Below are 22299 nucleotides of genomic sequence, written 5' to 3' on the forward strand. Positions count from 1 at the left end.
TACAATGTTACAGTATTTATGTTGAGGGTCAATAAGGAAACTTACTATGCTATGTTCATGCAAGGCATTGAACATCTCTAAAACAGGTGATAGAAAATGGGAGCCATGGAGGATAAGCAGTATGAGTTGCTAGTTCGCGTCCCCAAATGAGGTGTTAGTGTGCCAGCACACCCTCAGTCCTGGGCGTGGTGGGGATCTGCTCTGTGAAGCCAGCCTGAGGAGAAGTGGTTGAGCTTTGGGAGCTACATGCCTGAGGCCTGTGAACTCCCAACTCTGTTCGTGGTCTTTCCCTGTGGTTCACAGTCTAGCAAGGACCTAGCATGTGCAACAGCATTTACTGCAGGCAACATTCTCCAACCTGCAAGAGACCACCTGCCCTTCCTACTCATCCCATCCAACTGGGATCTTCCTCTAGCTTGCTGTACTTTAGATACCATTAGGATTTACCAGGTTTCAGTGAGTTCTACTACCGAGGCTGATGCATTTTTAGGAATCTTAGATGAGTTGGCAAAGGTTCATGTTTAAATATGTTAATTACTGGACAGTGTAGAGAGTGGGTTAGAAGGGTTTGTCAGATGGTCTGGGTTGCTGGGATCCTTGTTCACTTTTTCATGTATTTTTTTTTTAGTAGTAGAGAAACAAGGTTTCTAGCTTATGTTTTCCCTTACCCACTTATTGAAATATATATTTTTTATGTTTATCTCCTTTGAGAGAGGAGAGAGAGCTCACATGAGTGAGGGAGGGCCAGAGAGAGAAGAAGAGAGAGAGAATCTCAAACAGGTTCTGTACTGTCAGTGCAAAGCCCAGTGCAGGGCTGGAATCCATGAACCGTGAGATCATAACCAAGATTTCAACATTCAGCATGGCTTGACATGAACCATGAGATCATGTCAAGGTTTCAGTATTCAACCAACCGAGTCACCCAGGCACCCGTTAATGAAATAATGTACTGAATATGTTTCTTTGTCTTCCCTCCACAATAAGTCACTGAGAACCTTAAGAAGGTATTTCGCCCGTAATATCGAGGAAATTCTCTCTTCCCATGTACTTTATTTTGGAAACAGACACAATTTTCTTATTCATCTAAAGAAACTTCTGAGCTGATCTGGAAATGAATATAAATAGTAATTCTTAGGCAAATAAAAACAAACAAAATATTAACATTTTTTGTTGTTGTTATTTTACTTGACCCTGGTAGGGACAGAGATACAGAACACCAGCCCATGGAACAAAATGTGACTATTTGGCCAGACTGCCTATGATTCCCCAAATTCTGTGAGATCAAGAAAATTATGTGGTCCATCCCAGTTCATTATAAGATGGGAATCATTTACCTTGGATCAGGGACAAGTGGGACCAGAAGACACAAGCACAAGCCAGTGTTCCAGGTCGCCCTATCGACTATCACTCCTAATACCTCCACTTCTCCCTCAAGTCACATCTGTTGTCCCATAATAGTTACTTATGACCAGCTAAAGGAGAAAGAAATAAGTCTAGACTGATTGAGTAAAATAGACTGCCTCTACACTACAGTAGCACTCAGGAGTGTCCTTGGCAGATAAAAGTGAAGGGAAACGCACCTGAGATTTGGAGCTTCCAGCAAAGGCAAATGTGCCCAATAGTTACAGCTTCAGGAGGTATATCCGATCATCCTTTGGTGTTTAAAAAGAAGTGACCTGCAGTAAGAATATATGTAGACTCCCAGAAATTTATGAAAGACTAATTGGTCAGGAGGTTGGACAGAGAAGTAATGAAACACTGGACAAAAGCGTTCTGTAGAAGAGACATACAGCTGACCCAAAGCAGAGGACACCCGCGTAAAGTTGTTTGTGTTTACAGTTAATATCCACCAGAGAGCTTCAAGCATGGAAGGAGCTTGAAACAACCAGTTAGGCAGAATGGTGTGGCCAGAAGTCATCCTCTGTCATTGGTCACCCTCAGTGTTGGAACAAGTGTGAAACGTATGCAGTAGACATGAGGGTAGAGATGGAAGTTGTGCATGAATCCAACTGTGTGGGTCCCCACTGTCATCATTGCTGCTGAATGTGCAGCCTTCCAGAAACAGAGCTGATGTGGACACCAACCAGCCACTTAGTGTCAGGTTAATTACAATGGACCTCTTTTGCCCTGAAAGAATCAGCAATTCATCATGATTGGAGTTGATTGTATTCAGTCAGTTACTTTATGGAATTGCCTTCTCTGTTTTTAGGACCTCAGCAAACAAAAGTAACTGAAGGTTTACAAAGCAATTGATCCTCCCAGATAGGATCTCATCCAACTTTGTAGCCTGGAGGTGCAGCTCTGGGCTAGTGGTCATGGCACCTGTTAGTCTTCTTACATATCACATGACCCAGAAGCTGTAGGCCTACAAGCGATGGAACAGCCTTGGAAGGTGCTGCTGAATTGCTAGTTTGGAGGTGATACCAGCGGAGATTGGGTGGCTTCCTCCAGGAGACGGCAAATGCCCTAAATCAGCCGATGGAGGTCTGCAGTGCCCCCAGATCAGGTAGGATTTTTTTTTTTTTTTTTTTTTTTTTTTTGCTTTTGAATGAAACGTTCTTTTCTTGCCTCAAAATATCCTTTTCTTTGCTCTGAATATGCGGTCACATAAGAGGCAGAATCAGACACTTGTGAAGTTACATTTTATTAATTTCAAAAATGGTTTCATTCTTAGCCATATCTTTGATATGCTAAATATACTAATGATCTCAAAAGTCATACTTTTAGGTTTAATTATTAAATCCACCTTGTAAACCTTCTAAATAACTATTTCTAAAGTTATTTTTATTGTTTTGGTTTCATCTATTTTTATCAGCATTTGTTCCTTCTGTAACTTTTAACGTCTTGAAATCTGGTATTGTATTTTTATTTCTTCTTTTAAAAAAAGTTTAGGTACTTAAGACCATAATTCTGACGGGGAAAAATATATCTAATTGAAAGCCATATATATTCACATGTAAATTTCAGTTTCATGAAACACATTAATTGATCTTTGCTTTTCCAAATATATGAGGAAGCAGACTCCAAGCTCTGACCTGTCAACACAGAGCCCGATTCAGAGCTCAACCCATGAACTGGGCGATCATGACCTGAGCCAAAGTCAGATGCTTAACGGACTGAGCCACCCAGGCACCCCGGGAATTTTATTTTTTAATAGATATGTAGAAAAAAGAAAACATACCTGGTTTGGGCACTAATCTAAGAAAAATTTACTCATTAGTTTCAGCATGTTTCTGTGTAAAAATAATGAACTCTATAATGGAGAAACCGGTGTGATATTCATAACTCTTTGCTTAAGAACTAATAGTCCTTTGAGACTTAATTTCCTCTTATCTAAATTGGGAATGATAAACCATATCTATTTGGGGTCATATTTAAGCAAGATAATGAATCTAAAACACTTAGCAAAGTGAGCTACTGCATCTTAGGCACTTAGCACAATGCAACTTTGTGTTTTCTAACCCTCCCCTATATTCTAGCAAGCTGTGTTTCTTTGTCCTTGGGGCTTGGTAACCTCATAGCAGGCAGTTAAGTCAAGGCATGTGCTTCAGATTCTGTGTCTCCCCACTCTCTGTTCTTCTATTGCTTGCACTCTGTCTCTCTCTTTCAAAAAAATAAATAAAAACTTAAAAATTTCAGAAAAAAAGGGGTGCCTGGGTGGCCTGTAGGCCAAGCATCAGACTTCGGTTCAGGTCATGATCTTGCAGTTCATGAGTTCAAGTCCTGCATCGGGCTCTGTGCTGACAGCTCAGGGCCTGGAGCCTGCCTCGGATTCTGTGTGTGTGTCTCTCTCTGGCCCTCTTCTGCTCACACTTTGTCTCTCTCTCTCTCTCTCTCTCTCTCTCTCTCTCTGTCAAAAATAAATAAACATAAAAAAAAAGAAGGCAGGGCAGTAGTGGACTTTGTAAAAGGGCAAATGATGATCCTACTATGGAAAGAGATCTTTTCCAGGGTATTTGGAAGAACCTCAGATAGAAGCTTGCCTTTGCGAACTATGCACAATTTGTCCTTGACCACAAACCATCTCAGAGGCTTTTATTTGTTGGTTGAGGTGATGATCCCAGTTACTGTGTTCATTCAGAGCAGAGCAAAAGGAAAAGGTTCCTTTGCTATTACACTTAATTCCAAGGTATTTTCCAAATTCAATTTAATGTAACATTAATAATGTAGTGATTTTGCCCATTTTTGAAAAATATTGTTTAAGTTTATTTATTTATTGTTGAGGGAGATAGTGCAAGTGGGGGAGGGGCAGAGAGAGAGAGAGAGAGAGAGAGAGAGAGAGAATTCCAAGCCGGTCCTGCACTGTCAGTGTACAGCCTGATGCAGGGCTCGAACCCACAACTGTGAGATCATGACCTGAGCCAAAATCAGGAGTCCGATGCTTAACCTACTGAGACACCCAGGCGCCCCTGATTTTGCCCATTTTATTCACATTGCTCTATCCCAGTGTTTTTACTGTGTCTGGTAGTAAGAGGTGAATAAATATTGAATGAGAGTTATTAATTTGCATAGTATAAAATGAATTAGTTTCTCCTTTATTTGGAGATCTTGCAGTAAAGGTCATGTAGAACAATTTTACATCTGAAGAAAGACATAGCACAAGTTCAATTTTAATGAAATTCAGGATGAGTTCTTACCATTGCTATTGGAGAATTAATAGAATTTGTTCAGTGGTAGGTATCTTTATTTACAATCAGATTGTTAATCTTTTAGGACATTGGCTTTTTGAATTATTGATTCTATAGCACAGTATATATAGACATACTTCCTCTTCCAGATTTTCTTCTTATATTTTATTGTTTGGCCTTTTGGATTAAAATTGAAAATAAATCTGCAGTCTAATTTTTGTATATGATGTGATGTTGGCATTAAGATACACTTAGGAGTATTTTTCCTCCATACAAATATCCAGTTTACTCAACAACATACGTTAAAAATAGAGAGCATTATTCTCTATTGCACTGTGTGGCACTTTGACATATCTAGACAGTTGTCCATTCTAGATTTCGTGTTTATCACATTGACCATTTTCAGAATCTTTGCATCAATACCACTTTGACAAAATGGATACAGACTTTTGCATGAAGCACAGTGAAGCCTAGTAGGAGTACAGAGGTTGGCTTTAGTCATTTGAGGACCTGGAGGTATATTACAGAGTAAGGGAATAACTATGTACAAAACAAATGTCCTCATACTGAAAACACAGAACACTTGCTTCAGTTAAAAATCTCCTAAGGACATGACATAATTTATATTAGTGTGTCTGTTCTTCTTAGTTGCTACAACTCATCAGGGGTCTTTATTGGCATCCTCTGTGCAACCTCTGTTTGAGAAGTTCAGAGAAGATAGAATTTACACCTAGGACTAAGTGTTTCTTTATGGGGAGTCATGGAACATTCTGGCTAACATGATTGTCTTCAATTTGCTTATATTACTGTTGTAAAGTTAATTGCATTTCAAAGGGATTTTTGGAGATATGATAATGTTCTACAACCCTTTGAACACTGACCAGAGTTATAGGTTGACCTGGCAAAGTGGCTGGCTTAGAGGAAGAAATCAGATGAATAAATTTAGGGCAAGAACATTCCAGTTCTAGAAGGTTAAAGCATCATGGAACCTGCTTGGGATTCTCTATATCCCTCTCAAAAACAAATAAATAAACTTAACAAAAAACAAAACACTTTTCCATTTGGATTCATTGACATCATACTTCCTTAATCCTTTTATTGCTTCCTTTTCAGGCTATTTTTGGGGATTCAACTGCACCCTGTTTTAATGTTCAGGGTTTTTATTTAGCATACTTATATTATTTCCTTTACTTACTCAAGTTGTCTGCTCTCATAATCTCAAACACCATGTTTATGACCTTGATTTGCAAATTCAGTATCCAGCTCTACTCTTCTCATCTGATACCTGATACCTGTATCAAACCCCAGGCTGGATATCTTTCGTTAAATGTACCTTGGGCAGATCACATACGTAAAAAAGAATATTTCTAACACAAATGCCATTCTCCCACACCTTCCTTATAACAGGACATTGCTATAGGATCTCTGTAGTTTCTCATTCCAAAAACCTCAACATGATTGCCACTTCCATTTCTCTTATCCCTGACAATCACCAACCTTATGACCCCACCCATTAAACACATTATATATACACTCACTTCTTACAACTCCTGCAACTGACCCTTGCTCAGTCACTACTCTATCCTTTTATTGAGACTCTTTTATCTTGTCTTCTCCTGTCAAGTCTTGGCCTTCTCATTATTTGGTACAGGACTGATGTTCTTAACATAAATGATTAATGATTTTACCATTCTAATTGCAATACATTTGTAGTCACATGTTGCCTTAAGGATTAAAACTAAATTACAATCTCATCTTTTCTAACCTCGTATCTGTCTGCTATTCAGTTTTTACAGCTGAATCTCTTAGCCATTTATTCACCTGTTTTTCGTACAGTCCAGTGTATTCACAATTTTGTTTTTCTCTTTGTTTTGCCTGAAAATTCTTTTTCTTATATTCCTCAGGTTATTTATCATCAATCTTCAAGCCTCAATTACATATTACTTCCACAGGGGAGTCATTACTCAAGTCCTTGTATTAGATTACCATCCCCTGTCAGGCTGCCTGTGCACTCTTCATTTCTGAATAGCATTTCTCAGGATGTTAATGTCAAAGTTTGCTTAATAATTTTTGTCTGTGTCACCTGTTAAACTGAAGGCGAAGTACTGATTTTGCTCCCCACTGTTTTCCTGTACCTGAGCAGTGTCATGTCTAGCATTGTGTATGTGACATTTGGGAGTACTTACTAAACTCAGTATTTTCAATGGATATTTATCAAAGTTCCAGAGATATCTCAAATGCAGTGTGTTCAACATAGCTTCCACCATCTTCTCACATAAATAATATTCTTTCTTTGTCACCATCTCATTGAACAACACACCATTGACTTGACTTCACAAACCAGAAACTTGAGCATCAACTATGAAACCACTCTGGTCGCCAAGCCATAAACAATTAGGTATGCTCATAGATCCTAAATATTCTCATACCCCTTATCATATTTCAGTTCTCACAGGCACCATCAGTTCTTAGTTGTGCTTTTGCTATAGTTTCTAAACTGTTCTCTTACAGATTTATAAAGAATTTAAAATGCCATGAAGAAATGCTAATGATAGAATGGTACAAAACAATGTAAAATGAAAAGTTTATATGCACTAAGGTCATGTCTTCATGGCACGGACAGACTCTAAGAAATAAACATTTGGAATAGAGGGATTATATATCTTTTAATTCCAAAATTCTTTAATGGGCTTGCAGTAAGTCACTAATGGGGAAAAAATAATAAAAGTGGGGGAAGGCTCAGCATCATAGTTTTAGATATTCCTCAGGTCACCTTTAGGAATGAAGAAAGTCCAATTTCATTGTGTCCTGTAGTTTGATATAATGACCAATTGACAGAATAAACTAAACAATAGTCATGATTCCAAAATTTTAGGTAGACACGTGTCTAAATGGATGGACATGTGTCTAATGCATTAGAAAGCCTCTTGAGTTCTTTAATAATCAGGTATCATAAAAGACCATAAAGTTATGACATTATTATTCAACTTGTAAGTTGTTGCACACATGGGAAGTAGCATTACTCTTCTGATCTTAAAACATTCTTGCTGACCAAACCCAAGGGTTTTACTACATTTTCAGGGAACACCACTTCTTCATCCTGCTTCGGATCTGCTGGGTCTTTACACTGTAGATGATTGGATTCATCAGGGGTGGAAAGAGAATATAGATATTGCCCATGAGGACATGGACCGAAGGGGTGAGATGCTTTCCAAAGCGGTGCACCATGGTGAGGCCAATGATGGGGATGTAAAAGACCAGGACAGCACAGATGTGGGACACACAGGTCTGCAAGGACTTGAGCCTCTCCTCGCGGGATGCAATTGCCAGCACTGTGTGCAAGATGAAAACGTAGGAGATGAGAATAAGCACAGCGTCTAACAACAAGGTACAGATCACCAGAGCCAGGGCATAGAGGCTGTTAAAGCGGATGTCAGAGCAGGCGAGCCGGAGGAGGTCCTGGTGCAGGCAGAAAGAGTGGGAGAGGATGTGAGGGCGGCAGTAATGGAAGAACTTCAGGCGAATGATGACGGGGAGAATGGACAAAGCTGCCCTCATCAAAATGGCCACCATGAAGTGAATGACTCTACTGTTAGTCAGGAGGGATGTGTATCTCAGAGGATTGCAGATTGCAGTGAAGCGATCAAAGGCCATGGCAAGAAGGACCCCAGACTCCATGGAGGACAGACCGTGGATAAAGTAAGTTTGGGCAATGCAAGCATCTCGACTAACTTCTTGGTTGAGCCCCCACAGGACCCCCAGCACCGTGTGCACTGTGGACAGCCCCATGCACAGGTCAGTGAGGGCCAGCATGGCCAGGAAGTAGAACATGGGCTGGTGCAGGCTGGGCTCTGTCCGGATCACATGCAGCACCATGCAGTTTCCCAGGAAAACCAAGGCATAGATGGAGGAGAAGGGAATGGAAAACCAGGGATAGTACTGGTCCAGGCCAGGGAACCCCGTGAGAATGAATATTGAGGTATTGATAATGGAAGCAGAAGAAACAGGCATGATTATTTGAAGGTAATGTTCAAGATGAGATCAATATTTACTGACAGTTTTGTCAAAGTGTCTGGTGTGTGGGGGCAGTTGAGTCTAACACAGGTCCTCACACTGTAGCACAGGTCAAGCTAACGTAGACGCCAGGGAAGCCCCCTCTCCGGGAGGAGCTACAGCACAGGACGGTCTCACAGGGAAGCTCCTTGGTATCAGGTCTCAGGTTATGGGAGCAAATCAATGTCCTGACCTTTGTGGGCAAATCAGATCATGCCCTTCATTTGCTTTTAGTCCCTCTGAGCCGCTTGCAGGACACACAGCAGGTGACAGTGGCAAAGCTATTGAGAGCATAGGGCTGCTCCTGCTCTGCTGTCCCGAGGAAGCCTCTGCACGCTGTCCTGTGGCCAGTGCTTGTGGCACAAGGAGTCAGAAGGCTCCGGTTTATGAGGAAGGAATGAGAGGATTGTGTGGACCGGGTGGACCCAGGCTCCTGGGAGGCACTCTTCCCTCTTGGTGGCTGATGCAAGTGGAAGATTCCACCTGGTCACTGCAGGCTAGTGGCTCCCTGGGACTGAGAGGACTGGGTAAATGGCAGAATTTTCCAGATCTTTGTCAGGGAGAGATATTCACTGGGTCGACTGAAAATTCAGTACCTACTCTAAAGGAGATGGAACGAGGTAAACAGGGAGAAAGGGTGTATCAGTATACCAAATAATTTTGAGTCTCCATATCTATCTGAATCAATAAAAATGTTTATATAAGGCTTATTTATTTCTTCCCCAAATTTCACCTTTATTTTTCACTGAATCCTTAGTAAACATTTCTCCATTTTCTGAGCCCCTCAGAAAGGGTAACAATTGTGAAATATACCTAGAGGACTCTGTATAACATAGACCAATGATTTTGAGGAAAAAGACTGCCTCAACCTTATCCCAATTGAGGGAAAGGAATACTCTTTGGTCCAGCTGTCTCAGAATTCCTGTCTCATCTAAGGACAACAGGGACCACCATTCAAAGATTGTGCATTCTAAGCCAGAGAGGGAAAAAAACGGAGCCTGGTGGTGGTAGAGGGGGAGGAAGACCACTGTGGAAATCCTTGTGGAGGTCACTCCTCTGAGAAACAGACCCAGTAAAATCTCAGATGCACTAAGATGTAGTTAGAAGATTATTGTATGCTTGCCTTCTCCATCTAAGGTCCCTTATCAGCAACCCAACAGTGGCCCAATGAAATAACAACTGATCACAGCTAAAAGATCTGTAAAATACAGATTTTCTCTAAGGAGGAATACATTGGAAAAATTAACGTCACGAGGGGTATGAAGAATGGGGACAATAGCTTCTCTATAGCTACAATAAACACAGCTCAGCTTCTAGCTGCTACAAACCTTCAGTTTGTAAAACACACATTACCTGCAAAGTACAATCAAGAGAAGTACAATAAAAAGAGGTATGCCTGTATATTGGTCTATATTATCCTTTTCTTGTAATGTCTTTGTCTGACTTTGGTAGAAGGGTAATGCCGTTTCATAGAATGAGTAATAAAGTGTGCCCTCCTCTTCAGTGTTTGAAGAGTTTGAAAGGATTGGGCAATAGAATTTTTAAGAGTATCAAATTCAGTTTCAAACTCACTTCATTACAAATCCCAGTTGTGCCACTTTCTAACAATGTGATCAATTACTAAATATCTGTAAGCTTCAGTTTTCACCTAAGAATAAAAAGTATTAGATTTTCATCATTTGAAAAATATAAGAAATATTTATAAATTACTTAGTATATTTTTGCCATTTATTTAATTGCTCAATAATTGATTAGTTGTCAGAATTTTGTCATGCAATTCATGTGACAGGCAATTCAGAAATATACCACTCATTATTTAATTTATCACCTCAACAATTTGTTCCTAATTTTTTATATCCCAAGCACAGGGAATGGAGCAATGGCCATGTTCTTAATATATCTTCTCTAACCCTTCTGTTCCATCTAATTAAAATTAAAAAATATATATTTATGTTGAATGTTTTCTCTGTCCATTTAAGCACAATTTGGGTCATTTGTCAACTAAATATGCTTAATTAAGTTTTAAAATAATTGCTTTTTAAATAATTTTTAAAAAAATTTCCAACAAGCAAACATGTCTTCAGTCACCTTACATACTTGCTTTTCTGAGTTTAGTTATTATCCTCAGCTTTCTAATACTTTATGCCTAAGAATGCTTCATGGCTCTTACCATATGAAATTTCACACTTGTCCTGTGCCCATATGAAAGTGGAGGAAAGGAGAAGTATAAAAGTTTTGCAAAGCAACTATTATTTTTGGGGGAAGATAGCCAGTTTGTCTCAGACTAAAGAGAGATAAGTATTATCCTCTTGTCTGGTACTTCTGTAGAGCTCCTTTCTTCTCTCATTCTCTATCTGCTTTCTTACAAAGGGTGGCTCATGGCACACCTTCCTGAAGGAAAACTCAAAAAGTCTCAGCAATTTCCTCACTTGGTGAGTTTAGGTAGCTTTTATCAGTGTGCCTTGGGCTCCTTTTGGTACTTTTTTAATGTATTCAGAGACAAAGAGAATATATGCTAATTCTTAATCTACCTGGAGGGAATTATCTGAAAACTTTTTGCAATATACCTTTGAGGGAAATCTAAATATCTGCACCATATAGGTCTACTGTCCTTGTTATAGAGATTTGGGAAGGGAATTTTTATTTCCATACACTCTGACTTCAATTACAGAATGACTATTATTACACTGTGTTTTCTTATATCTGTCCATCTATCATCTATCTATCATCTATCTATCTATCTATCTATCTATCTATCAAACAGATCCTTCTGTTCCTCACATGAATCTCACTTCTCTGCCTCCCATTTTCAGTTTCAATAGTGACTAATCACCCCAGATCAGAGTCCATGACATGGAAGGGTGCTTTGCTATTGGGTGATTTCCAGTTATAATCAACTATTTGAGCCATGAATATTGTTCCAATGGTCTCCCCATTGTCCAGCTATTTGACTGTAGAAAATTAGTTTCTGAGACTTTTTCTGCATGGCTAAGCAGACACTTAGCTATTGGACCAACAATGAGGCCCTTACGGCAGCAAGGGACAATTCTATGGACAGGATTCTGTAATTCAGGGTGGTGTGCTGATAGGAACATATACCCGCATTAGCATGACTACTACTACTTTTTCATTTGAAGTACTAGGACTGAGCTTACCTTATTGAAACTATCTGTTATGAGCCTTGTGAAGGAACAATCTCTTCACTCCCTTATCCTTCTTGGAGTCCATTAAAAGCTAAATACTTTCTCATTGACTTAATCTTGATTTCTTCAGTGTTTTATTCTCTGGCCCCTGCTTATTCTTGCTTCCCTTGAAATGCTTGGGCAATAAAGTCTTTGTCATTGTTTTAGCTATCACCTGTATACTAATTATTAACACATACGTATTTGAAGTTCTGACCCTTTCCTGAGCTCTAGTTCAGAGCTATATATTTAGCTATTTTCTGTACATAATTGTTTAATTACCTGCAGAAAACTCACATTAAACAATGCAGAATAGAACTCTTCATCTTTTTTTTTTTTTAATTTATTCACTCTGTGCGTGGGGGGGAGTGCATTATTTACTTTGTGGGGAGGGGGTGAGACAGAGTACATGGGAGGGGCAGAGAGAGAGGGAGGGAGAGAATCTCAAGCAGGCTCCACTCAATACAGAGCAATGCGGGGCTAGAACTCACAAACCATGAGATCATGACCTGAATCAAAATCGAGTCCAATGCTTAACTGACTGAGCCACCCAGGTGCCCCTGAACTCTTCATCTTCTCATCCATCTTTATTTATAGTGCCAGTAAAATATGCTATCATCTATGGTGAGGAAGCATAAGGCAAGCTGACACCCTGCAATCCACTCCCCACCCCCAGGTGGGATAAGTGTGATATTCCTCAGGCACTCCTGGCTGCCCAAGAACAAAGGAAATGACAAAAACAAGTGGTTAAACTGATAAAGTCTCCATCAGTTTACAAATATTTTAGTAAATTACAAGAAAAAGGCGATCTTATCAATAGCCTAATCTCTGGAATCTCTCTACTGCTAGAGAGAAAAACAGCCTTAGCTTGACAATAGCTAGGCCTCCAGTAATCTGTGAGTCTTCTTTAATGGAAATTCCTTTAAGAAACATCCTCTTAAGGCACCTGGTGGCTCAGTCAACTAAGTGTCCCGCTTCACATCAGGTCGTGATCTCATGGCTGGGCTTGAGAGTTAGAGCCCTGCCTTGGACTCTGTGCTGACAGCTCAGAGCCTGGAGCCTACTTCAGATTCTGTTACCCCTCTCTCTATGCCCCCCTGCCCCACTCACGCACTGTCTCTCTCTCTCTCTCTCTCTCTGTCTGTGTCTCTCTCTCAAATAAAATAAACATTAAAAAAAGAAAAGAAACATCCTCTTGACTTCACTTCCTCCAACTCCAGGGCATATAAAGTCACTCTTCACAACCCCAGTGCAGCTCTTTCTGCCCAAAATTATAATTTTGTTGTTTTGTATTTTGTGTTGTAACATCCATCCACTTACTACTTCCATCCCCCACTGTATCTCTAAGTTGCCCTCTTAATCTATTGTCAGTTCAAAAGCTAAAAGGGAAGGTTTTACAAAGTATGCACAAAGAAGTAGCCACAGCATTCAGTGCACAGGCTATAGCAATGAAATTCACATGTTTTATTTTCAAATCATCCTTCATTTATAGTTACGTTCAAAACTGATGAGATTTTTAGAAAAAGCCTACAGAGAAGATAATTTTGCTTGAATTTTTTTCATTCTTGGTATTTAAAAATATGTGTTGAAAAAAATATGTGTTGGTAACTGTGACCAGTTTAAGAGTTGGATAACCTTACCATTCTTGAAATTTCTATTGAGATGAGAAAAACAGCAAAATCCTAAAATTCCCTAAAAGCAAAATTAAGAAGTCCTCATAGGTTTGATTCTCACATATCTGGCATTACATTCATTGCCTGTGAACATTTCACCCTTGCAAGTGATACAGGCTGGCTTTGTCGGAGGACTCAGAGAGTGGGTCCCACAGTACCAGCCAAAAGGGTCATTGGCTTTGCACAGGATAGAGATCAAATGTGAGCTGGTAGGAAGTGAGAGCAGTTTATTGAAGACAGAGAGAGTGCAGATACAGACAGAACTTCTGGGAGACTCAAAAAGGAAAGGAAAGTGAGTCTCGTTTTTGCTTCGGGTGTGGGTTTTTCTTGAGGGTTGTGCTTTGGTGCACGTGTCTTCTCAGGCATCTGGAGTGCTTAGGGGTTCTCCATAAATCATTTATGCCCTGGAGCCAGGCGTCTTGGTGAGTCAGTGTTCTTGGAAAATGTTCATGACAATCCACCTGGTCACCCCTTCGATGTCATCTATTGTGCTGGAAGCCTCCAAAGAAATCATTAACTCCTCCTTTACAAGGAGGATCTACATTATCTGTTTCATAAAGTGTGTGTAAAGTCGGGGTATAGGTCCTAGCAAGAACAGAAGCAGGAAAGGTAGCAAAAAAGCAATTTTTGTGGAGTCCTTTTGGTTTGCCTGTTTCATAAATGTAGCCCCCCCCCGCAATCATTCATTTATTCAGCAAATACTAACCAAGTACCTAATGTATAGGAAAGGGATACCTTCAGGAAAAGGGATGCAATCTTTAGCAAGAGAGAATGAATGCCTTTCTTCGTGGGGATTATTTTTAGTGGGGATTTTCCAGAATGCTTCTAATATAACTGAATTCCAAATATATCCATCACTCTATTTGTCAAAAATTCTTTCTCCTGAACTCTGAGGCAAAGCCCTCATGTGCATTTTTATGCATTTGTAAAGTTCCTAAGTGGTTCTTTCAAACGTTTTCTATTTAAATTGGTAGTCCCTTCGAGTCTTAGATATCATGAGGTTTTCCTCTAAAACAGTGGCTGTATCTTAAGTTTCATTTGTATTTCCAAGGTCAACAATAGTGTATTTTACAGAGTAGGTGCTCAGTGAATTTTTGTTTTATTGGAAATAAGTAAAGGAGAATGTGGTTATTTTCTTCCCATGCGTGAGAACTTCATAAAAAGACGATGCTGTCTCCTTGTTACATTCTTCTCCTCACAATGGTATTTTATATTAAATGGCTCATTACACAACAACGATGACTTTCCCTCTCTACCAAAGATTTAATGAGCCTGAGGGTGTCTGATGCCAGCCCCACCCAGCCAGAAGAGGCTTAGCATCCTCAGCCGGATCTGCTTGGTCTTAATGGTGTAAACCCCTGGATTGACACCGGAGGCGTGAGAAAATGAAGATAGGAGAGCAGCACTCGGCTGGAAGGGGAAGCCCCCTTCCCAAATCTGTGGATCACGGACAGGCCAGTCATAGGCGTGTAGAAGAGCAACACAGCACAGACGTGGGAGACACAAGCGTTGAGGGCTTTGAGGTGCTCAACATTGGAAGCAATGGATAGCATTGTTTGGAGATCAGCCCATACTAGAGCACAATGAGCATCACAAAGAGACCATAGGCACTGTTTTTTTTTTTTTCATATTTTATTAGTTTTATTGCATATATTTTTTTATTTTTTATTTATTTTTATTTTTTTTATTTTTTATTTTTTAATTTTTTTTAATTTTTTTTAATTTTTTAATATATGAAATTTACTGTCAAATTGGTTTCCATACAACACCCAGTGCTCATCCCAAAAGGTGCCCTCCTCAATACCCATCACCTACCGTACCCTCCCTCCCACCCCCATCAACCCTCAGTTTGTTCTCAGTTTTTAACAGTCTTTTATGCTTTGGCTCTCTCCCACTCTAACCTCTTTTTTTTTTTTCTTCCCCTCCCCCATGGGTTTCTGTTACGTTTCTCAGGATCCACATAAGAGTGAAACCATATGGTATCTGTCTTTCTCTGTATGGCTTATTTCACTTAGCATCACACTCTCCAGTTCCATCCACGTTGCTACAAAAGGCCATATTTCATTTTTTCTCATTGCCACGTAGTATTCCATTGTGTATATAAACCACAATTTCTTTATCCATTCATCAATTGATGGACATTTAGGCTCTTTCCATAATTTGGCTATTGTTGAGAGTGCTGCTATAAACATTGGGGTACAAGTGCCCCTATGCATCAGTACTCCTGTATCCCTTGGATAAATTCCTAGCAGTGCTATTGCTGGGTCATAGGGTAGGTCTATTTTTAATTTTCTGAGGAACCTCCACACTGCTTTCCAGAGCGGCTGCACCAATTTGCATTCCCACCAACAGTGCAAGAGGGTTCCTGTTTCTCCACATCCTCTCCAGCATCTATAGTCTCCTGATTTCTTCATTTTGGCCACTCTGACTGGCATGAGGTGGTATCTGAGTGTGGTTTTGATTTGTATTTCCCTGATAAGGAGCGACGTTCTTCACTGGGTTATTTGTTTTTCGGGTGTGGAGTTTGATGAGCTCTTTATAGATTTTGGATACTAGCCCTTTGTCTGATGTGTCATTTGCAAATATCTTTTCCCATTCCGTTGGTTGCCTTTTAGTTTTGTTGGTTGTTTCCTTTGCTGTGCAGAAGCTTTTTATCTTCATAAGGTCCCAGTAATTCACTTTTGCTTTTAATTCCCTTGCCTTTGGGGATGTGCCGAGTAAGAGATTGCTACGGCTGAGGTCAGAGAGGTCTTTTCCTGCTTTCTCCTCTAAGGTTTTGATGGTTTCCTGTCTCACATTCAGGTCCTTTATCCATTTTGAGTTTATTTTTGTGAATGGTGTGAGAAAGTGGTCTAGTTTCAACCTTCTGCATGTTGCTGTCCAGTTCTCCCAGCACCATTTGTTAAAGAGACTGTCTTTTTTCCATTGGATGTTCTTTCCTGCTTTGTCAAAGATGAGTTGGCCAGACGTTTGTGGGTCTAGTTCTGGGGTTTCTATTCTATTCCATTGGTCTATGTGTCTGTTTTTATGCCAATACCATGCTGTCTTGATGATGACAGCTTTGTAGTAGAGGCTAAAGTCTGGGATTGTGATGCCTCCTGCTTTGGTCTTCTTCTTCAAAATTACTTTGGCTATTCGGAGCCTTTTGTGGTTCCATATGAATTTTAGGATTGCTTGTTCTAGTTTCGAGAAGAATGCTGGTGCAATTTTGATTAGGATTGCATTGAATGTGTAGATAGCTTTGGGTAGTATTGACATTTTGACAATATTTATTCTTCCAATCCATGAGCAGGGAATGTCTTTCCATTTCTTTATATCTTCTTCAATTACCTGCATAAGCTTTCTATAGTTTTCAGCATACAGATCTTTTACATCTTTGGTGAGATTTATTCCTAGGTATTTTATGCTTCTTGGTGCAATTGTGAATGGGATCAGTTTCTTTATTTGTCTTTCTGTTGCTTCATTGTTAGTGTATAAGAATGCAACTGATTTCTGTACATTGATTTTGTATCCGGCAACTTTGCTGAATTCATGTATCAGTTCTAGCAGACTTTTGGTGGAGTCTATCAGATTTTCCATGTATAATATCATGTCATCTGCAAAAAGCGAAAGCTTGACTTCATCTTTGCCAATTTTGATGCCTTTGATTTCCTTTTGTTGTCTGATTGCTGATGCTAGAACTTCCAGCACTATATTAAACAACAGCGGTGAGAGTGGGCATCCCTGTCGTGTTCCTGATCTCAGGGAAAAAGCTCTCAGTTTTTCCCCATTGAGGATGATGTTAGCTGTGGGCTTTTCATAAATGGCTTTTATGACCTTTAAGTATGTTCCTTCTATCCCGACTTTCTCCAGGGTTTTTATTAAGAAAGGGTGCTGGATTTTGTCAAAGGCCTTTTCTGCATCGATTGACAGGATCATATGGTTCTTCTCTTTTTTTTTGTTAATGTGATGTATCACGTTGATCGATTTGCGAATGTTGAACCAGCCCTGCATCCCAGGAATGAATCCCACTTGATCACGGTGAATAATTCTTTTTATATGCTGTTGAATTCGATTTGCTAGTATCTTACTGAGAATTTTTGCATCCATATTCATCAGAGATATTGGCCTGTAGTTCTCTTTTTTTACTGGGTCTCTGTCTGGTTTAGGAATCAAAGTAATACTGGCTTCATAGAATGAGTCTGGAAGTTTTCCTTCCCTTTCTATTTCTTGGAATAGCTTGAGAAGGATAGGTATTATCTCTGCTTTAAACGTCTGGTAGAACTCCCCTGGGAAGCCATCTGGTCCTGGACTCTTATTTGTTGGGAGATTTTTGATAACCGGTTCAATTTCTTCGCTGGTTATGGGTCTGTTCAAGCTTTCTATTTCCTCCTGATTGAGTTTTGGAAGAGTGTGGGTGTTTAGGAATTTGTCCATTTCTTCCAGGTTGTCCAATTTGTTCGCATATAATTTTTCATAGTATTCCCTGATAATTGTTTGTATCTCTGAGGGATTGGTTGTAATAATTCCATTTTCATTCATGATTTTATCTATTTGGGTCATCTCCCTTTTCTTTTTGAGAAGCCTGGCTAGAGGTTTGTCAATTTTGTTTATTTTTTCAAAAAACCAACTCTTGGTTTCGTTGATCTGCTCTACCGTTTTTTTAGATTCTATATTGTTTATTTCTGCTCTGATCTTTATTATTTCTCTTCTTCTGCTGGGTTTAGGCTGCCTTTGCCGTTCTGCTTCTATTTCCTTTAGGTGTGCTGTTAGATTTTGTATTTGGGATTTTTCTTGTTTCTTGAGATAGGCCTGGATTGCAATGTATTTTCCTCTCAGGACTGCCTTCGCTGCGTCCCAAAGCGTTTGGATTGTTGTATTTTCATTTTCGTTTGTTTCCATATATTTTTAAATTTCTTCTCTAATTGCCTGGTGGACCCACTCATTCTTTAGTAGGGTGTTCTTTAACCTCCATGCTTTTGGAGATTTTCCAGACTTTTTCCTGTGGTTGATTTCAAGCTTCATAGCATTGTGGTCTGAAAGTATGCATGGTATAATTTCAATTCTTGTAAACTTATGAAGGGCTGTTTTGTGACCCAGTATATGATCTATCTTGGAGAATGTTCCATGTGTACTCGAGAAGAAAGTATATTCTGTTGCTTTGGGATGCAGAGTTCTAAATATATCTGTCAAGTCCATCTGATCCAATGTATCATTCAGGGCCCTTGTTTCTTTATTGACTGTGTGTCTAGCTGATCTATCCATTTCTGTAAGTGGGGTGTTAAAGTCCCCTGCAATGACCACATTCTTATCAATAAGGTTGCTTATGTTTATGAGTAATTGTTTTATATATCTGGGGGCTCCGGTATTCAGCGCATAGACATTTATAATTGTTAGCTCTTCCTGATGGATAGACCCTGTAATTATTATATAATGCCCTTCTTCATCTCTTGTTACAGCCTTTAATTTAAAGTCTAGTTTGTCTGATATAAGTATGGCTACTCCAGCTTTCTTTTGGCTTCCAGTAGCATGATAAATAGTTCTCCATCCCCTCACTCTCAATCTAAAGGTGTCCTCAGATCTAAAATGAGTCTCTTGTAGACAGCAAATAGATGGGTCTTGTTTTTTTATCCATTCTGATACCGTATGTCTTTTGGTTGGCGCATTTAATCCATTTACATTCAGTGTTATTATAGAAAGATACGGGTTTAGAGTCATTGTGATGTCTGTATGTTTTATGCTTGTAGTGATGTCTCTGGTACTTTGTCTCACACGATCCCCCTTAGGATCTCTTGTAGGGCTGGTTTAGTGGTGACAAATTCCTTCAGTTTTTGTTTGTTTGGGAAGACCTTTATCTCTCCTTCTATTCTAAATGACAGACTTGCTGGATAAAGGATTCTCGGCTGCATATTTTTTCTGTTTAGCACACTGAAGATATCGTGCCAAGCCTTTCTGGCCTGCCAAGTTTCAAAGGAGAGATCAGTCACGAGTCTTATAGGTCTCCCTTTATATGTGAGGGCACGTTTATCCCTTGCTGCTTTCAGAATTTTCTCTTTATCCTTGTATTTTGCCAGTTTCACTATGATATGTCGTGCAGAAGATCGATTCAAGTTACGTCTGAAGGGAGTTCTCTGTGCCTCTTGGATTTCAATGCCTTTTTCCTTCCCCAGTTCAGGGAAGTTCTCAACTATAATTTCTTCAAGTACCCCTTCAGCACCTTTCCCTCTCTCTTCCTCCTCTGGGATACCAATTATGCGTATATTATTTCTTTTTAGTGTATCACTTAGTTCTCTAATTTTCCCCTCATATTCCTGGATTTTTTTATCTCTCTTTCTTTCAGCTTCCTCTTTCTCCATAACTTTATCTTCTAGTTCACCTATTCTCTCCTCTGCCTCTTCAATCCGAGCCGTCGTGGTTTCCATTTTGTTTTGCATTTCGTTTAAAGCGTTTTTCAGCTCCTCGTGACTGTTCCTTAGTCCCTTGATCTCTGTGGGAAGAGATTCTCTGCTGTCCTGTATACTGTTTTCAAGCCCAGCGATTAATTTTATGACTATTATTCTAAATTCACTTTCTGTTATATTATTGAAATCCTTTTTGATCAGTTCATTAGCTGTTGTTATTTCCTGGAGATTCTTCTGAGGGGGAATTCTTCCGTTTGGTCATTTTGGATAGTCCCTGGAGTGGTGAGGACCCGCAAAGCACTTCCCCCATGCTGTGGTGTATAACTGGAGTTGGTGGGCGGGGCCGCAGTCCGACCTGATTTCTGCCCCCAGCCCACCGCTGGGGCCACAGTCAGACTGGTGTGTGCCTTCTCTTCCCCTCTCCTAGGGGTGGGATTCACTGTGGGGTGGCGTGGCCCGTCTGGTCTACTTGCACACTGCCAGGCTTGTGGTGCTGGGGATCTGGCGTATTAGCTGGGGTGGGTAGGCAAGGTGCACGGGGGCAGGAGGGGCAGGCTTAGCTCGCTTCTCCTTAGGTGATCCACTTCAGGAGGGGCCCTGTGGCAGCGGGAGGGAGTCAGATCTGCTGCCGGAGGTTTGGCTCTGCAGAAGCACAGAGTTGGGTGTTTGCGCAGAGTGAGCAAGTTCCCTGGCAGGAACTGGTTCCCTTTGGGATTTTGGCTGGGGGATGGGCGGGGGAGATGGCGCTGGCAAGCGCCTTTGTTCCCCGCCAAGCTGAGCTCTGCCATCCGGGGGCTCAGCAGCTCTCCCTCCCTTTGTCCTCCAGCCTTCCCACTTTCTGAGCAGAGCTGTTAACTTATGACCTCCCAGACGCTAAGTCGCGCTTGCTGTCGGAACACAGTCCATCTGACCCCTCCGCTTTTGCCAGCCAGACTCGGGGGCTCTGCTTGGCCGGCGAGCCGCCCCTCCGCCCCGGCTCCCTCCTGCCAGTCCGTGGAGCGTGCACCGCCTCGCTGCCCTTCCTACCCTCTTCCGTGGGCCTCTCGTCTGCGCTTGGCTCCGGAGACTCCTTTCTGCTAATCCTCTGGCGGTTTTCTGGGTTCTTTAGGCAGGTGTAGGTGAAATCTAAGTGATCAGCAGGACGCGCGGTGAGCCCAGCGTCCTCCTACACCGCCATCTTCCGGAACTGACCATAGGCACTGTTGATGTAGGTGTCCGCACAGGCCAGCTTCATGACATCTGGGTGTAGGCAGTAAGAGGGGGAAAGCAGGTGATTCTGGCAGTAAGGCAGCTCCTTCCGCATGATGGGGGCCGGGACGTGGAGCCCGATGCTGTGCACCACACTGGCCAGGCCCAAGCTGGCAATGTGGGAGCTGGCAAGCATGGTGCTGTAACGCAGGGGGTTGCTAATGGCCACAAAACGGTCAAAGGCCATCGTCAGCAGCACAGAGGACTCCATGATGGAGAAAGTGTGGATGAAGAAGAGCTGGGCCAGGCACATATCCACCACCACCTGTCTGAGACCCAGCATGTAGAAGGGGAGCATGGTGGAGGGGAGCGTGGAGGCAGACAGGCCCAGGTCAGTCGCTGCCAGCATCGACAGGAAGTAGTACATGGGCTGGTGCAGAGTGGGCTCTGACTTCACCACCCACAGGATCAGGCTGTTCCCTGCCAGAGAGGCCACATACATGGCACACAGAGGGATGGAGAGCCAGCTGTGCACAGCCTCAAGGCCTGGGAGCCCTGCTAGGAGGAAGGAACTACCAGTGTGGTTGGAGTCTGACATGGTGACCCAGCAGGCAGAGTTCCAGGCAGAAATGCCACCACAGGCCCTGAAATCAGAGGAGTTGCTGGGTCAGAACCACCACCATGAACCAAGACCTTGCAGTGACTCCCCAGAGTGTTTCCCTGACAACCCTGGCCTTGTGATTTCTGAGGTCTTTCCCCCAATTCCTAGATAAGGGCCCTTAAGCAAAGGTGAGTTTGAATTATAAAAGGAAATCTTATAATCATGGTGAGCCTGGCTTGGGAACCACACAGCGAAATTTACCACAAAAAACAGAGTTTGAAACATGGATCTAGAAAGGGTCTGAGACAATATTGGTCTCAACTCTTCACTATATACATCCTGGGATGTGAACTCTAGATCCCTAGTTAGTGTGTCTGATCTGGGAGCAGAGTACAGGTCCCTCACTTCCTGTCAAGTTCTCCTTCACACTGTCTTTAAATAGGTACTTCAGGGTGGTGAATATCCCAATCTTGCAGACTGACATCTTGTTTTAAAATTAAAACAATTCAAAATAATTCCCTTTCACATGTTAGCCCACCTGTGTGAGCACACAAATACAACTTTATCACCCACATGGTTTAAAGTGTCAAGCTA

The 22299-nt window shown here is 41.2% G+C and overlaps 1 protein-coding gene and 1 pseudogene across 1 annotated transcript; both read right to left on the reverse strand.

Moving 5' to 3' along the window:
* Positions 1–7697: 7697 nt before the first annotated feature.
* Positions 7698–8642, reverse strand: LOC131488625 (olfactory receptor 51V1-like). The gene has a single exon (XM_058690485.1). The coding sequence runs from the start codon at positions 8637–8639 to the stop codon at positions 7698–7700; it is 942 nt and encodes a 313-aa protein (XP_058546468.1). The 5' UTR covers positions 8640–8642.
* Positions 8643–14799: 6157 nt separating this feature from the next.
* On the reverse strand, positions 14800–21702 carry LOC131486585 (olfactory receptor 51G2-like; annotated as a pseudogene).
* Between the last annotated feature and the right edge of the window lie 597 nt (positions 21703–22299).

This window comes from Neofelis nebulosa, chromosome 10 (assembly GCF_028018385.1).
Source record: "Neofelis nebulosa isolate mNeoNeb1 chromosome 10, mNeoNeb1.pri, whole genome shotgun sequence".
Lineage (NCBI taxonomy): Eukaryota > Metazoa > Chordata > Mammalia > Carnivora > Felidae > Neofelis > Neofelis nebulosa.

Coding starts and splice junctions, on each gene's coding strand:
- LOC131488625 (XM_058690485.1), bottom strand. CDS start 8,639: ATGCCTGTTTCTTCTGCTTCCATTATCAATACCTCAATATTCATTCTC.